We start from the raw sequence: 19064 nt of genomic DNA on the forward strand, positions 1-19064 counted from the left end.
CTGTTGACCTCTGGTGATCTTTTTTATGACCCCTGCTTAGCTCTGGTAACCTTTTGTGACCACCTGTGAACCTTTTTGTGACCTCTGGTGACATTTTAAAAACTTTTTTTGTGACCTCTGGTAACCTCTGGTGAACTCTGGTGACATTTCTGTGACCTCTGGTAACCACTGGTGACCTCCAGTTACTTCTGGTAACTTCAGTTGACCTCTGCTGACCTTTTTGTGACTTCTGTTGACCTCAGGTGACTTCTGGTGACCGTTTGGTGAGCACTAGTTATTTCTGTTGACCTTTTTGTGGCATTGACCTACCTTTGGTGACCTTTTTTGTGACCTCTGATTAGCTCTGGTGAGCTATGGTGACTTTTTTGTGGACTCCGGCGAGGTCTGGTGATCTCAGGTGATCTCTGAATACCTGTTATGTGACCTCTGGTGTTCATTGGTGACCTCTGGTGATGTCTGGTGACCTCTGGTAACCTTTTTTATGTGACCGTTGGTTAGCTCTGGTGACCTCTGGTGACAATTACATGGACTCTTGTGACCTCTGGTGACCTTTTTGTGACCTCTGAACTTCTGGTGACCTCCGGTGACCTTTTTTTGACATTTGATGACCGCAGGAGACCTCCGATGATGTTTTTCTTATCTCTGCTGACCTCTGGTGACTTTTTTTTTTTTTTTTTTTACCTCTGGTGATATCTGGTGACATTTTGTGACTTTGTGGTCACCAGAGGTCCTCAGAGGTCACAAGAAGGTAACTGGAGGCCACCAGAGTTCACTAAAAGGTCACCAGAGGTCACCAAAGGTCATCAAAAGGGCACCAGAGGTCACTAGAAGTCTCCAGAGGTCACCAGAGATCACACAAATTCACCAGAGGTCACAGAATGATCACCAGAGGTCACTAGAGGTCACAAAAAGGTCACCAGATGTCACAAAACAGATAACCAGAGGTCATTAGAGGTAGCCAGAAGTCACCAGAGGTTACAAAAAGGTCACCAAAGGTTTCCAGAGGTCCCCAAATGGTCAGAAGTCACCAGAGGTCTCCAGAGGTTCCAATAAGGTCACCAGAAGTCAGCGGAGGTAACCAGAATCCACCAGATGTCAGCAGAGGTCACCAAAGGTCACATAAAAGGTCAGAGGTCAAAAGAAATCACCAGAAGCCACAAAAAGGTCACCTGAGCTGCTCACCAAAGGTAACCAGAGGTCACAAGAAGGTCACCAGAGGTCATCATTAGGTCACCAGAAGACACCAAAGGTCATTAGAGGTCACCAGAGGTCACAAAAAAGGTGACCAGAAACCATTAAAAGGTCACCAGAGGTCACCAGTTGTCTCAACAAAAGTCACCAGAGGGTCACCAGTGGTCACCAGAGGTCACATAAAGGTCACCAAAGGTCACCGTATGTCAACAGAAGTCAGCAGAGGTCACCAAAGGTCACAAGAAAGGTAGCTAGAGGTTAGCAAAAGTCACAAAAAGGTCACCAGAGGTCAAAAAAGGTCACCAGAGGTCACCAGTTGCCACAACAAAAGTCACCAGAGGGTCACCAGTGGTCACCAGAGGTCACATAAAGGTCACCAAAGGTCACCGTATGTCAACAGAGGTCAGCAGACATCACCAGTGGTCACAGGAAAGGTATCCAGAGGTCAGCAGAGCTCACAAAAAGGTCACCAGAGTCACCAAAGGTTAGCAAAGGTGACCTGAGGTCATCAAAGGTCACAAAAAGGTTACCAGATGTCACCAGAAGTCACAGAAAAGGTCACTATAGGTCACAAAAAAGATCACCAGAGGTCACCAGAAATCACCAGAGGTCCCAAAAAATGTCACCAGAGGTGACCAAATAGTCACCAGAGGTCCTCTTGTGTTTCCAATTCCACAACGTTTGTTTTAGAAGGACTGGTTAATTATTTCTGTCTGGCATTCTGAAATAAGCGATCGCTACACGTGTCACTAGAGGTAACTGGAAGTCACAAAAAAGGTCACCTGTGGTCAAAATAAGGTCACTAGAGGTCACCAGAACTCACAAAAAAGTCACCAGAGGTCACCAGATGTCTCCAGAGGTCCTCTGGTGTTTCCAATTCCACAAAGTTTGTTTTAGAAAGACTGGTTAATTATTTCCGTGTCGGGAATTCTCAAATCAGCGATCGCTACACGTGTAACAAACAGTTTTTCAAATGGATGACGCACCCACCTGCGGCCGACTGCAGGAGTGTCTTTGGTCACTGCCGGTCTTAATCGTCCCTGTTATTCGCCCCGGGCATTTGCAAAGTACAAAGCTGCGTGTCCACAATACACCTGCGAGACCGCCATAGCTCATAGAATGAATGCCGTTCTTTGGGGCGACATAGCTCAGGAGGTAAGAGCGGTTGTCTGGCAGTTGGAGAGTTGCCGGTTCGATCCCCCGCCCTGGGCGTGTCTAAGTGTCCCTGAGCAAGACACCGAGCCCCTAATTGCTCACAGCTAGATGATTGGTACCTTGCATGGCAGCCTTTCACCGTTGGTGTGTGAGTGTGTGTGTGTGAATGAGAGGCATCAATTGTAAAGCGCTTTGGATAAAAGCGCTATATAAATGCCGTATATAAACGCTATATAAATGTTCAAGCATGCAGCCCGCCTTTATAATATGTTTACCAGCGACTGTTTGCGGATGGGCAGGCCGGTTCCCATGCGATCTAATCGGAGGACGTGTCCCACGTGTAAATTGTTTACAATTCCGCAAAGTTTGTTTTAGAAGGATTGGTTAACTATTTTTGTGTCGAGAATTCTGAACTACGCGATTGCTAAGACTTTTTGTTACAACTTTGGAGGTTTGCTTAGGATCATTGTCCTGCTGGAAGACCCAGTTGCGACCAAGTTTTAACTTTATAGCTGATGTCTTCATATATATATGAAGCTGAGCAGCCTCCCTCTCCTCTGTCCTGATTCTTCTAGACCTCTCCGCTGCATTTGACACTGTGGAGCACTCTATCCTCCTGTCCTCCCTGGCAGCAACAGGGATCTGCGGCACAGTCCTTGACTGGATTGAGTCTTACCTCTCTGACCGTTCCTTCCAGGTTGCCTGGGCGGGTAAGGTATCACCACCCCGCCCCCTCGCCACCGGAGTTCCCCAGGGCTCAGTCCTCGGTCCCCTTCTCTTCTCCTTGTACACCAGATCCCTTGGCCCTGTAATATCTGCCCATGGCTTGTCCTATCACTCCTATGCCGACGACACGCAACTCTTTCTCTCCTTCTCCCTATTGGACACACAGGTCCCTGCCTGCATCTCCGCTTGCCTGAGGGACATACAGAGCTGGATGGACAATCACCACCTGAAGCTCAACCCGGGAAAGACGGAGCTAATCTTTATTCCTGCTCTATCCTCTCCCCTCCTCGACTTTTCCATCTCCCTAGGGGATACCTTAGTGACATCATCACCCTGTGCCAAGAATCTCGGAGTGGTGATGGACAACAGGCTGTCCCTCTCCAAGAACATTGCAGCAGTAAGCCGGGCATGCAGATTTTTCCTGTATAACATCCGCAGAATCCGCCCCTTTCTCACCACCTACTCAACCCAGCTCCTGGTCCAAGCAATGGTTCTATCCTGCCTGGACTACTGCAACTCTCTTCTGGCTGGACTACCGGCATCTGCCACCAGACCCCTGCAACTCATTCAGAATGCTGCGGCTCGTCTGGTCTTCAACATCCCCAGACACTCCCACGTCACTCCCCTGCTCACTACCCTCCACTGGCTGCCTGTTATAGCTCGCATCAAATTTAAAACATTGGTCCTAGCATACCAGGCAGTCAAGGGATCAGCCCCAGCATACCTCCACAAGATATTCAAACCCTACATGCCAGCCAGATCCCTCCGTTCTGCTACCTCAGGATGCCTAGCACCTCCCCCTCTTCGCACCTGCACTTCCAGAACACGTCTCCTGTCTGTTCTGGCCCCACGATGGTGGAATGACCTCCCTGTGGAGGTCAGAACAGCTGAGACACTGACCCATTTTCAAATGACTGTAAGCTTAGGGTTGTAACTAGGCAGCTGTTTCGTAGGTGACTTAGGTGCATTAACTGTCTTAACTACTACTTGTATTTTTTCCACAGACTGCGTTGTTGCCGTTCTCGTTGTTAGTGTTAATCAGTTTAACCTTCAGGGTCCAAGTTGAACTATGCGGTTGTTCCCTGCACTTGGACCGGTACTTCTCTCTAGGGGTTTTGTCATACTTGTTCCTGGTTATGGTTATACACTTTGTTGTACGTCGCTCTGGATAAGAGCGTCTGCCAAATGCCTGTAATGTAATGTCTTCAGGTGTTGTTTCAGTATTTCTAGATAATCCTCCTTCCTCGTGATGCCATTTTCTGAAGTGCGCCAGTCCCCTTTCCAGCAAAACACCCCCACAACATGATGCTGCCACCCACATGCTTCACAGCTGGGATGGTGTTCTTTGGATTGAAAGCCTCACCCTTTTCCCTCCATACATAGCGCAGATCATTATGGCCCATCATAGTTGTGGGGGTGTTTGCTGGAAAAGGGACTGGCGCACTTCAGAAAATAGATGGCATCATGTGGAAGGAGGATTATCTAGAAATACTGAAGCAACACCTCATGACATCAGCTAGAAAGTTAAAACTTGTTCGCAACTGGATCTTCCAGCAGGACTGGATCCTAAGCATACCGCCAAAGTTGTAACAAAAAGGCTTAAAGTGAAAGTATGGAAGTGGCCATCACAAAGCCCTGACCTGAATCCCATTTGTGGACTTAACTAAAAAAGCATGTCTGACAAGGAGGCCTACAAACCTGATTGAGTTACACCAGTTCTGTCAGGAGGAATGGGCAAAAATTCCGGTTAAGTATTGTGAGAAGCTTGTGGAAGGCTACCCCAAGCATTTGGAATCAAGTTAAGCAATTAAAAGGCAATGGCACCTAATACGAACAAAGTGTATGTAACCTTTTGACCCACTGAAAATCTGACATAAAAGCTGAAATAAAACTGTCTCTTCGTAATTATTTTTGAATGACCTTTTATGAAAATAAAGTAAATATCCTAATTGACTTAACACAGGAAAAGTATGGTAACATGAAATGTGTGGAGTTGTGAAAAATTGAGTTTGAATGTCTTTAGCCTAGGTGTATGTAAACGTTTGGCCTCAACGGTATCTATGTATTGTTGGGAATCTTCTCCCTTGTGGAACCAACTTGGGACCAGTGAAGTAACACACTGAGGACCACATTCCAATTGAAAAGGTTTTATTACGATAAGCAAAGGTAGACTCGCCACAGTGCCTCGACAATTGCTCCGTCCGAATCTCAGCGAGACAGCCACAAGTGAGGGTTTAAGTATTCTGTTGAGAGATATGATTGGCAAGTGTGAACGTTCCCAGGAAGGAATATACATTTTACCAGATTTCCTGGGGACACCAAAATGGTCTGCTGCCGCTGACACCCCTTTGATCTGTGGCTATTGTTTATCTTTACAAACAATGATTGAACTCGATATGTGACCATCTGTTTCTGACAATGGGAAGCTGTTACAGAGTTTGTGGGCATGTGTGTGGGAATGTGTATTGAGAACGAAGTTAAGACACAGAAAGCAACTTAAAGCTAACCTTAATTGTTCAAAAATATCAGTATGCATGTATGCACTGGCACCTGACTGTGAAAAAAATTCCTCAATAAGAGGACAATAAACAAACTATGAAGCTAACTATTGGGTATGGAATTAAACAACTTCTGTGCTCTGAAGTTTTTACTAATGAGACACGTTAACATTTACAGGTGATAGTGCCTATCCATTCTATCTTTGAATCCTGACACCTGTCCAAAATCTGACTTCACCAGATACTACAACGTTGTTTTTCTGCCATGGGCAAGGCACATCTTAAATACCAGATGTGCATTTAAATGAACTTACTGCAGCTGTGTCCATTTACATAACCAGTCTTAGTATATACCCCACAAAATTGAAAACATGCAGTGAATATTGTGCCACTGATGGTCATTTTCAGCATGCTTAATAAATATGGCCCCACGACACTCTTCCCAGGCTAAATAGAATACCTGCATATTAAATGTTGCAGTCACCACAAAGTCAATACTAATATACAGCCTTGTGTTTTGTAGTGGTATTTAAAGTTTTCACTGAATCACCTTTGGCAGGCATTAGTGTTCCTAGTTCTAAAATAATTGTATGCATCTTGATGTCAGATTGTGCACTGCATAGGAAAGTCCTGGGTTCGAATCTGGCCTGGGCCTTTCTGTGTGCATGTTCTCCCTGTGTCTGTGTGAGTTTACTCCCACAGTCCAAAGACATGCAGGTAGGCTAATTGGGGACTCTAAATTGCCCATTGGTATGAGTGTGTGAGTAAATGGCATGTGTGCCCTGCGATAGATTGGCGGCCTGTCCAGGGTGTATTCCTGCGTCTCGCCCAATGCACCCTGGGATAGGCTCCAGCACCCCCTGCAACCCTGCCCAGGATAAGCGGGTATAGATAATGGATGGATGGAATTGTTATCTGAACTGAACAGCTCTACAGCTATAAAAAACTCAATAACCCACTGCAGGACTAAAAGAAACACCATTTCAAAAATGTTTTTTTTATTATGGAAGAAGTGATAACAATAACTTCAAGAAACTGTGGAGACCTAACAACCTAGATCCAAATCTTAACCTTTCAAAAGAATCACAAAACTAAGAATACCCTACAAACTCCACATATCGCACATTGTATATTTAAACAAGAATGTTTTGTGGACAGATTTGAGATACTGTCATCATAAATAAGTCCAGTGTATAATATATAAAACAAAATCTATAATGAATCAGAACAGATGCATAAATATGGAAAGTACAAACTAAATTATTTGTAAAATGTCATCAGTGATGTTCAAAAATTACAGAAACCTTTAAAATATATATATTTAAAAAAAAGATTTCACACACTGTAAAAGTTTACAGTGTGTGACTAATACGAGAAACTGAGGTGACTATTTTGTGCTCAGGGTTGGTAATTTTGTGCTTCGGGTTAGACAAAATAATTATACAAAGAAAATCTCAAAATATTTTACACCATTAAAATTTATTTTGAAAGAAACAATTTTTCCAACAATCAAACTTTTTTCTTTCATTCATTGTACATGTTGAGTAGTTACTATTTTAAAACGGTTTCACTGAAAACTGCAAATTGTCTGCATATTTTACCTGCATCTAATAAGAACTTTTATATAATAATCTGTCATTGTAAATTAGTTAAATAGTATTTGAAATATGTATCTGACTCAAGTCTGACCAAGTGTCCAATAATTTAATGAACACAGGCACTTTTGCATTGTCCCCTGGATGTAGAAATATTGGTACATTTTGCAGAAAGCTCTGCGAGTTAGCATGTAGCATGTGTGCAGTGTGCATGTGATGTGCGTGTATTTTTGGGACAAGGGCGCCCCCTGGTGGCTGCAAACAGGTCCCTGTGCGCCAGCAGCATGTGCAGGGGGCTGGCCGCACCTTCCTCTCCCTCCCCTTCTCCCTCTGTCCCCAGGTTCCGCACATTCCTGTTCTGCTGCCGACTGAAACGCCGAGCCTTCACACTGAGACAGAGAGAGAGACCTTTCCACTGAGGTTTGTGCAGGTGATAGAAAAGCATAGTAAATCTTCATGATAAGAGACTGAGGATGTGTCAGAGATGGCAACAGAGAGAGTGCATGTGAAAAGAGGGAGTGGTAGAAAGAAAGAAAATGTGTGGCTGTGCTGGAATTATTGAAGATGTTTCCTTCCTTTCTTTGATTCCTTCTGAACATGTCACAAGGAAACATGAAAGGGAAGGAGGAGAGAGGACAAAGAAATAAGAACAGGAGTGATGCTGAACCAGTACTGTACATATGTTTTCTAATCCCCTCTGGACCTGACATAAATCATAAATAACATTTTGTAGCTATTTAATTATTTATATAACATAAATCTCCTGCCCATGCCTTGACGCAGCCTGGAGCTCCAGATCCATCACCCGGCTTCACTAAACTGCACTGTACTGAACTATACCGAACTTTGGTCTTCTATTATTCCTGTTAGTTATCACCTCAGCTGCAACCTGCTTAACCCATTTTATTTGCTATGAAAGATCCTTGTAGCATTTCTGCTACATTCCATTTTACTGCTACTTTACACCAAGCTGGCCAGTGGAGGATGTGCTCCCCTTCTATAGCCAGGTTCCTGTTGAGATTTCTTCCCATTGATGAGTTTTTATTGCCACCGTTTTAGGGTTTTCTCCTCAGTTTTTTTTAACCTCTTGTACTTGCTTTTTGGGGGTTCAGGCCTAGTGTTCTATGCTCTTCTGCTTTCTCCTGTTTCTTGCCTTGCTACTCTGTAAAGCGTTTTTGTGACAGTTCTCCATAAAAGCACTATACAAATAGAAATTTAATATATCAAAATTCTGATGAATTATGTTTTATTGTGATACTTTCCATTATCCTTTATCCTTCCATTATCCTTCCTCTGCTAATGCACATATTTTTTGTGACAAGTATTTGAATGCTGCCTGATTATGAGAAACAGCAAGGGGAAGGAAGAAATTGAAATAGAGAGCTTCACACTGATAAAGAGAAAGAGAGAGCTTCACACTGATAAAGAGAAAGAGAGAGACTGACCAGTACACACATCTGTCCTGTCTGGGCATAATGTGCCACAAATTGGCTAGCTCTTTAGTTACCAAAGTGGAGGGGGTTCCAGGGTGAGTCCTGCACAGAGAGAACCACACACAGTCATCCTGAAACCACAACCAGTATAACTGGTAAAATAGCCTATATAAATTCAATCCATCATCATTATCAGACTTGTGTCCCTCTGAAAAGGTATACAGTAGTTTCAAATGCAATTAAAAACATTCCTCAGGTAACAGAATATGAGGTAATAGTAGGTTTATGGTAACTTCTTTCCTTCAGATACACTGTTTCTTAACCCCTTCACACAGATACAAAATCTGGCCATTCCTACTTAACCTCTTAGTGCACAGCCCCTAGTGGTCGGCACGCCGGTGTGCTGAGATTGCTGGACTCAGACATTCAGTGCTACTGCAACCAAAGTATGAGTTAAAAACAGAAACGCTTTGTTTTAGTTTCATTAGTAGACAATATACGACAACTATGCCGAATACGGAGTTTCGCAGCGCCACCATTGTCACTCTGGTCGTTCATTTAACAAGCACCCCCTTCCCTGCAGTCTCATCTGCAACTACACCCCCCACCCATGACATAATGGACAATATTGTCTATCTGGGCATACATAAGAAAATTCTTTCACCACTCAAAGATTGTATTCTATCAAAGCAACAAGATAAACCCAACAATAGGCCTAAGATATGCCAATACAGCAGTGAAGACGCTGCTCGCTGAATGACAAAATAAGCAAGACAAAGTTTTCAAAAATTACACCATGTCATTCTACAGTCAATATCTGGGACTAAATATTGAATAAATATACAACCTTACCATTGGTCTTACACGTAGAGATGTCCCTTTTGAGACTGAGTGGTCATATATTGTCTTGGACAATCCGTTTGTGAAATATACGCACATTCGTGTTGCCTGGGTACCTTCCAAAATAGCTGTGTGTTATACGACATGTTGTTTACGGCATTGTCGCCCTTTTTAGTACAGTCTGGCTTGAATGACAATTCATTTATTCAGTAGGTGAGAGTATAAGCTAATTTTATGTCTAATTTTGTCTATGTCTAATTTTGCTTTTGGAATAGCATTTTGTATCTCAACGTAACCAAATGTTTTCTCATCATCGCACTCACTTACGCATTCACTCTGTGGTAGCAGTAAAAGACACTGCACCTGACATTGTGAACGATTTTTTGTAATTTCTTGGAAAGTACTATTATTATTGAGGAATTCTGAGCATAGCTAAGCCATATGTTTGCCGATAGACCTAGCTGACATCGTTTTCTGGAACAAGACAGAAGTGGATAGAACTGCATCATTTATTTACTCTCTCTGTCTCTATCTACTGAACACAGATAAGATTTCATCATTGCTATGTAAGTATTACTGCTCAAATTATCGGTTATATACGTTATTTCTGAAATTGTGTGTCTTTAAATTAGTTAGTGGTATTTTATAATGAGGATATTTCACACTGTAATGTAAGCGTTCATTGGTAATTTAGTAGTTTTTGTGATGCATGCAACAGTGATGACGTGAGAGTTCCAAAATGTGGTGGAAGGTCGAAAATAGTTTCCGTCGTCCCATCGCCATACAAGAAAACATAGGACAGTACAGAGTATAGAGGGTATGCACATGATGTCACAGTAAGTGGAAGTCAATGGGGCGACATAGCTCAGGAGGTAAGACCGATTGTCTGGCAGTCGGAGGGTTGCCGGTTCAAACCCCGCCCTGGGCGTGTCGAAGTGTCCTTGAGCAAGACACCTAACCCCTAACCTCTAACTGCTCTGGCGAATGAGAGGCATCAATTGTAAAGCGCTTTGGATAAAAGCGCTATATAAATGCAGTCCATTTACCAGTCCATTCAATGCGGTTACACCCAGTGAGTGGCAGAAAGACTACTGGCAGCGTTAGCGTTCAGCTTGAATTCCGCGAAAACACAAAAAACACATCTAAAATGGGAAAGTTGTTGTGCGATTGACTGTACAAATAGATTCATCAAGCAATCGGAGCTATCTTTTTATAGACTGCTGAAAGCTAAAGAAAAGAGAAGCAAATGGATCGCTGCAATTCGCAGAAACAACTGGAATCCAGGCACCGAAACATGGATTTGCGGTTGTCATTTTGTGTCAGGTATGTTGGATTTTTGGGTAAAATCATACCTTAAGTTATGTACTGTATTGACTACTCATCAATTAAATATTTAACATTTGTGTAACTGTAAAGTTTTTGTCAGCATTTATTAAAAAAACATCCATGATGATGAACCTTGTGTTCTACAAATGAAGGGGGGATGGTTAGATAGTGTTAGCTAGCCAAGCATATAAATGATGTGATTTTACCCAAAAATCCAACATACCTGACAAAATAACAACCGCAAATCCACGTTTCAGTGCCTGGATTCGAGTTGCTTCTGCGAATTTCAGCGACGCATTTGCTTCTCTTTTCTTTAGCTTTCGGCAGTCTGTAAAAAGGTAGCTCCGATTTCTTGTTGAATGTCCATGGACTGACCACTGGTTCTTGTTGTAAGGATCACTGTCAAGTCCAACTGCCTTTAATTTAAGCAGATAATCGTTTGTTATACTCCCGGTTTTGCAGTTTTCTCTACTAAAAGCAGCCATGTCGCAGCATGTTTTGCCACTCAGTCCGACTGAGGGGGCGTATTCCGGTGGGAAAGTGACGTCATTGCATACCCTCTATAGAAATACATACAAGAGTTAAGTATTACACATTTAGGTACTGTACTGCATTGTGTGACAATATTTTTGCATTTTTTAACCTGATATCAATGTTTCAGCTTAAACCTTCATAAGGGGCTCATTTATATTCTTTATAGTGGACAAAAAGGATTTTATTCATTTTTGGAGAGATTTTGGATATGTTTCTGGCCACTGTACCCACTTGAAAATGATGCAACAGTTAGTTTCTTGAGTCAAAACAGTTGATTTGTAGTGAAATACGTGAATATGTTGTGATTTAAAGCAATGCATAATTTAGACATTTTGGATAGATTTGGAGATGCTGGGTACACTGCTTAGTTTTTGCTTCGTAGATCTATAGTAGTTCCACATATCCTCCCTTATATATTATGAACTTGTGGTCAAGAAGTTTTTGATCCAGGACATGTATAGTTTAACCTGCTGTATATATGCAATCTCTCAGTATTTCATTGCAAACTAAAAAAGAGCAAATTCATTTTTGATTTTTTGCCTAGACAATTGCATTTGTGGCACTTTATTTCTTCCAAAGTTATGAATATAATCTAATCTAAGTAGTTAGTATTGTAAATGGTACAAATGTCTTGCTTCATTTAAGACATTTTTCAAGTCGCTGTGCTGTTCACATCTGGAGTTATAAAGCTTTAAATAGGGTACCCCCTAAATGGGCAAGGATCGGCCAGATTTGGCATGTGTGCTAAGGGGTTAAAGGTGTTCTACTGATAGGTGCAGTATGTAAGTTTGTTGTAAGAACACTTTTATTCAAATTTGGTTAAATTTCCTTCACATCCTGACAGATATCAATAAATTAAAAGGTAAATAAAGATCCCTGACTGCCCTAGGCTCTGAAATCAGCCACTCCAAATTACACTGCAGTTGAATCTTAACAACCAATCAGACAACTGCCTGCCCTGTCTCCGGTTGTGCATTCAAAGTGGGTAATGTCCCACTATTTTTCACTCCTCACTTCTTTGCCTTCACTTCCCCACTACCATTTGTATCCTACTCAGAAGCATGTAGAGGGGAGGAGACAAGTTTGAACCCACTTCAGCAGTACAGGTCTGTGCCATCCACTCGTGTCCTCCGATTTTGGGACGCTGGAGGGAGGGAGTGTTCGAAGATCGGTTTCCGGGGCACGGAGGAGGTGAGGTGGTAGTGGAAGAAAAGAGGACACATAGTAGAGTATTGGGACGCACCCAGAGCTGCCAGAGCACACAAGGCAGGTGAGGCTAGGGCTACACAGATAAGAGCAGAGTATAGGTCACGTTAGCTAGATGTCCAAATGATGTGTCATCTTACTTTTAAAACTTTTAAAACTATATTTTTACTCTGAATTTGGCATTAAGGCATGAAGATAATCAAAGCAAAAACACTTCAAGTAAAATAAGATGAAACCCAATACATCAGTTTGTAGCTGCGAAAAGGCAGCTGATGTGATGTGACTGGTGGCAAGCTGGCTAGCCTCAAAAAAACGTGAATCTCCAGTACTACCTTGTCATCTTATGTTTAAAAGCTTCAAAACTATATTTCACACTGAATTTGACATTGAGAGATACAGATCACGAAAACCTAGACATAAAGTAGTCACTACGTGTGACTGGTGACAAATGGCAGCTATGGTTGATGGATTGATTGATTGAAATTCTTTATTGATCATTAAAATACAAGAGGCCCCTCTAGCCAGAGATGCCCCAGATATAAAAATCATCAAAAGGATATAAACACAACAAAGCCCAAAGGCTTATTTCCATTGTGATCCTTATGGTCTCGGTAACGTTAATCTTAACATAACTCTGGTGCTAGCTTGTCATCTTACGTTTAAAACCTTTATAACTACATGTGACCCATTCTATAAAAATCAGTCCTAAGTCACTATTGGCTAATTTCAACTAAATCAATGTTTATGTCTTATTTTAGCAGGACAATATCTTGACGTTGTATAATTGCACAATAACTCCTCTTTCTTATTTAGCTATTCAGTGAGCTGCATTTTTCACCACTGTATTTGCATATCTTCAACTCTGTTGTGGGCTTCATCTTGTTGCTATGACGGAATACAAATTTTTGGTGCTGAAAGAATATTTTTCTCCCAGATAGATGCTATTGTCCAGTGTTCCATGCTTTGGGGTGTATTTGCAGTTGAGACTGCAGGGATAGGATGCTTGTTAAATGGATGACCTACGTGACAATGGTGGCACTTAAAAACATTAATTTGCATAACTTTTGTGTATTGTGTACTAATAAAGCTAAAACACAGAGCTTGTTGTTTGTTTGCAGGCATACTGAATGTCTGAGGGGTGCATCCCACTACTTGAAAAACGTATCACTCTTTTCTCCATTACCACCTCATCTCCTCTGTACCCTAGAAACCGATCTTTGTGTTCTCCCTCCTGTCAATATCCCAATATTGGAGATGAGCAAAGCACACTGAAGCAGCTTCAAAAGTCTCCTCTTCGCCTTTCTTCCACACACTTCCAGGTAGGAGATGAGTGGTATTGGGGGATGGGAGGAAAGGAGGTGAGGAATTAAAAGTATTGGGATGCACCCTGAGTTGAGCAATCTCAGGAGGCTGGCATCCTGGCCACTAGGGGGCTTGCCCAATAGGGTTAATAGAAGAGTGACCTTCACAAAAGCAGGCTAGGATCATATTTTCACGGGTAATCGTAGACTAAAGGCCTAAAATTGTCGTAAGTGAAGATTGCTATATGGATATATGAGTGACAGTTGTAAAACCACTCTACCAATTGATTTCTCATTGCTGTTCCTTGCTGTAGTGGAGCATATAACACATTAATAGTATTTTATTAACTACAATATACTGTAAATTACAGTAGTAACTAATCATAGATATCTTAGCTAGTGCTTCCCCCAGCAACTAATTCGGACTTTGGCAACAAGGTGTGTGGACTTTAAACAATCAATAAGGACAGTTAGCTCAGCCTCAAGTGTCAAACTGGCCTTTACAGAGCTGACACACTAGGTAGCTCAGCTTAAGTGTCAAGCTCTCATTACGGAGCAGACACGCAAGCTAGCTTAGCCTCAAGTGCCAAGTCAAGCTGGCCCTACAGAGCTGGCATACTAGGTAGCTTAGCATCAAGTGTCATGCTGGCCTTAATCTTATCTTCTCTGTTTCTCTTTCCATGGGACTCCCGCCCCTTATCTCGCCCTGAGGTCAAAGACCGCTCCAGCCTGTTTCCTTCACCTGAATCCACGGGATTGCTCCAGTCATGTCCTTTGCTCCATGGTCATGGGCTGCTTTGATTCTGTCTGGAGCTCCAGATCCATCATTCGGCTCCTCTAAACCGCACTATTCGGAACTGTGCCATTTGGTCTTCCATTATTCCTGCTGGCTTTCACCTCAGCTGTAACCTGCTTAACCCATTTTATTTGCTGTCTGCTACTTTACACCAAGCTGGCCAGTGGAGGATGGGCTCCCCATCTATAGCCGGGTTCCTCTCAAGATTTCTTCCCATAGATTTTTCTTGCAGCCGTTTGAAGGTTTTCTCCCCACTGGGAGTTTTTTCTGTTGTCTCTTGCCTTGCTACTCTGTAAAATGTCTTTGTGACTGTTCTCTGTAAAAGCGCTATGCAAATAAAATTGAATTGAACTGAATGACTTAAAGCAAGCACTTCAGTGCTAAAACACACCAAAAACCTGAAAACACTGTGGCCCACCAGGACTGGAGCTAAACCTGCAGAAACTGTGGTCCACCAGGACTGGGACTGAATCTGCAGACACTGAAGCCCACTAATCCCAACTGTATCCTTGCTGTATTTCTAAGCTCACAAAATGTCCCAGTGAACTGAATACATCTCACTGCATGTAGAATTGTATATGTGAACAACTGTGCATACACACTTGTGTGTGTATGCCTTTTACCTTAAGTACATCTTGCGGTTGATACGGCAGAACATGATGAAGCCATTCACACATTTCTTCTTCAGGTTGGAGCGAGACCGCAGGGCCTTTTTGCACTGGTGGATGTGGCTTCCCCTCCTGGGTGAGGCCCCCTGGGTGGGGGTCCAAGTGATGTCGCTCCCCTTGCAGTTCTCCCCCTCACTCAGGGAAGAGACTCGCCCGCCCCTGTTTCTCAGAGCATCGTCCAACTCTGACACCTGAGGATATGACAGGTACAACTACCAAATATATACTTAATGCAGTATTCTATTCAATTTAACATACATATTCACATACATACATATAAGCATACATATAGGCAAACACGAAAAAATATTTACATAGGACTTAGTTAGACATCTTCTCTGCTTAGATCCCTAATAACAATACTACTACTACTACTACTACTAATAATAATAATAATAATAATAATAATAATAATAATAATAAATAGAGGCTGACACGAACTTTACATGTGGGCCTGTTTCCGACAACAGTGATTTTTATGACAAAGTTTTTGTAACTTTATGCAAAATGGTTTTGGACTTATTAGCATTTTGTGAGAGGCCACACCCACTGAAAATTAATTAGCTTATCATTCCCCCACGTTTTGCTATAACCACTGAAAAAGTAATAGCAGCCTAAAGATTTGTGAGCTGAGGCAAAGCGCATTTCAGAAAATTGTAAATAGCTAAATATCTAGCCATACACAATCTAATGGTCCAAGAGACCTTTTTGTTCAGCAAAAGGAATCCAGTGACACTACCTTCAAAACTTATGACCATTTATATATAGAATATTATATTGATCACTATAGCGCCACAGATTGGGCAATGGGTGTCATTTTAATATCAATCATAGGGGACCTCAAGCATAACAGTCCTACCACTTTTCATTAAGCCTGGGAGAAAATAATAATAACAATAATAATCAGAACAAAACAGTAGGGTTCCAGCAGCTGCAAATAATGGGGTCCAAGCAGCATGCGGAAATTACAAATTATAAGCTGTTGGGACACATATTGGATTTATGGTAAAAACAACTTTTCAGTGTCTGTCCCAAATTTTGACAAAGTATTCCCAAGTTTGAGACCAACATACAAACAAGTTTCATGATGATCAGCCATTGCTAAGCCTATCACATGCCCACCGACATCTGATTGGCTGATGGCGACCATATTTTTTTCCAGATATGACTTTATTATTGTACATTCAATGGCAGACTGACACAAAGACATAGCAGGCAAAGATTCACCTTGACTGCTCAAACAATTGAGTTAAATTTTTATTTATTTTCTTACTGCCACCTATTGGCTAAGCACCACCAAAATTATCATGCTGCCTCTGAGTCAACCATTGTACATGTGTTCCAGGTTTAATGATGCATACACAAGTTGCAGTTTTTTTTAGTAAAAATGGCTATGTCCTCAACTATTTATTTGCATATGACAGCCATATTGTTTTTAAAGTTCAACATTCTTTTGATAATTATTCAATTTCAGACTCCACCGATTCTTTCCAGCCTAGTTTGCAAAAGTTAGTTTTGTTAAAAATTCTAAATGGCAGAAAAACTAAATGGTTGCCAATGTTGTTTCTTGAGGCAAAGTTGTTCACTGGTGGGGGCTTTGACAAAGATATCCTTTACAACATTGCTGCCTGATTTGTCAAACAGTTGAAGAGTTAAACTTATTTGGTTTTTGTAGTGCCATCTATTGGCAAACGTGTTGAAACTTGCGTGCTTCCTCAGACTTTACTTATATACAAAATGTTGTTGGGATCAAACATGGTGTTCATGAGTTACAGCTGTTTAAAGTTACAATCTCGAAGATCTCCGTTTTGTTCTCTTTGGCGGTACCAATGGCGAGAAGTGGCAATTGCAGGTGTGTTTTTGGACCTCACTTCCCAGAGATCCAACCGGATCCAACCAGTGTCGCCTGTGTAACGTCAGTCAGTTGGCACCTGGGCCAGGCCTCCATAACAATTCGAGGTCACCAGTATACATGAAAGCGAAAAAGGGAATGATGTCTTCTGAGACTGTAACTATAACACTTACTATTTACTGAGTGAAAAATGGTTGTTATAAAAGTAACGTTATGTACATACTCATTCATTGTCTAACATTAGGCTAACTTAAGCCGTCTTTACACAGCCGAGTCGGGTTAAAATGCTGTAGCAGACCTGGGGTAGAATTAGTGATGATCAATTTCCACAGACCTTCTTTATCCACCTTTTGCCCGGTATGAACATCTTTACACGGCAGAGAAGAATCCGTGGGATTCGCTGTGGCACATGCAATTATGTATCTCGTGCACAATAAACATTGTCTTTCTCGTGAATGATTGTTCTGTGATATTTTTGAAACAACTGCTTTGCAAAATATTACCCCTGGTGTTTCTGGTTTTGCTAGCTAAACTGTTGAAGAATAAAGCTGAGCTGGGTGTTAAATTAGCAGTCAGAACAAGAGGAATAAAACAAAGGAGATTTCATCAAAAAATGGCATCAAGGCTGAAGGAACATATGAGGAAGCGTAATAAAATAATAACAACGCTAATCCATACTGCCATATTTTTTTATTTAGTTTTCTCTGGCTTGACATCTTTACACAGAAATCAGACCTGGCTCTGCTCCACCTATACCCCGGGGTTAATGCTCTGTGTAAAGACGGCTTTATTCCGATCATTATAATATATTGATGAACTTGATGGCAATGTAACGGTAAAGTTAAGGCCAGTTCAGATCAATGATTCGCAATGAGACAAAGCGGTTTTAGAATGTTGCAGAGAAAATTGCAGCGGTGTGAACTGGTTAGTTGCAGAGCGTCTGAAGCCGTTGCCTGGGGTCTCAAAAGACCCACCTTGTCAAATTGCCAAGTGCAGTTTTAGAACGTTTACAATCAGACGTCTTGGAATTTAGCAAGTTGCATCCAATCTCATTGTGAATCATTGATCTGAACTGGCCTTTAGTTAGCTACACTGCAACGTTGCAACAAGGTAGCATGCATTTGAGAGGTTTGCGAGGTCGGTACCGGTCGGTAGCGTTAGCTAGCGTTTTTTCTAATTGTTAGCTGACATTAGATTATGTTCATTACATTAGCTAGCTAGCTAACGCAACGTTACCTGATATGAGAGATGGCTACAGTGCAATGTTGTCTAAACTAATGTTGCCTTTCTTGACATGGTGGGGCGACATAGCTCAGGAGGTAAGACCGATTGTCTGGCAGTCGGAGGGTTGCCAGTTCAAACCCCGCCCTGGGCGTGTCGAAGTGTCCTTGAGCAAGACACCTAACCCCTAACTGCTCTGGCGAATGAGAGGCATCAATTGTAAAGCGCTTTGGATAAAAGCGCTATATAAATGCAGTCCATTTACCATTTACCATTTACATGGTCCGGTAGCTAGCGTTAGCTGTGCAAATATCTATGTAATTTAGTAACGTTACATTGTCATCAAATGTAATACGAAATCTACATCAACAAATAATATGACCTCTCATGTTACACAAAAACTTTTTAGGGTTCCATATAGGGTTGCAAAAGGTCTGAATAATTCCGGTAAATTTCCGGAAATTTTGGAAGGGAAGTTAAGCTCGGGAATTTTGCACAATTTCAATATAAAAATCTTACCTTTTAATAGTGAACTTATTTGAGGGGAATATGCATAAAAAAGCAATACTAGGTCTTATGGCATGTTTTGGATTCCCATTTAATTGAATTGTAACCATGCACTGCATTCAGCAGCGCACTCTCCCATCACATGTGCTGATAATTTGCCAGCATCCCTTTAAAGGTGCAGTGTGTAGCATTTAGTGGCATCTAGCGGAACAGAC

At 41.9% G+C, this 19064-nt stretch overlaps 1 protein-coding gene across 7 annotated transcripts in view; it reads right to left on the bottom strand.

Moving 5' to 3' along the window:
- Positions 1-7030: 7030 nt before the first annotated feature.
- The window catches only part of LOC135263710 (uncharacterized), a 70882-nt gene continuing 58848 nt past the window's right edge, over positions 7031-19064 (bottom strand). For 4 of the 7 annotated variants that reach the window (XM_064352031.1, XM_064352030.1, XM_064352033.1 and 1 more), the window contains 3 exons: positions 15225-15460; positions 8673-8700; positions 7031-7554 (listed from right to left, as the gene is read on the bottom strand). In XM_064352031.1, the coding sequence (XP_064208101.1) occupies positions 7249-7554; positions 8673-8700; positions 15225-15460 (570 nt within the window). In that variant the 3' untranslated portion in view covers positions 7031-7248. Of the gene's footprint in view, positions 7555-8610; positions 8701-11564; positions 12443-15224; positions 15461-19064 lie in introns of those variants that run through there. The other 3 variants (XM_064352034.1, XM_064352035.1, XM_064352037.1) reach the window with 3 other exon arrangements.

This window comes from Anguilla rostrata, chromosome 9 (genome assembly GCF_018555375.3).
Source record: "Anguilla rostrata isolate EN2019 chromosome 9, ASM1855537v3, whole genome shotgun sequence".
NCBI lineage: Eukaryota > Metazoa > Chordata > Actinopteri > Anguilliformes > Anguillidae > Anguilla > Anguilla rostrata.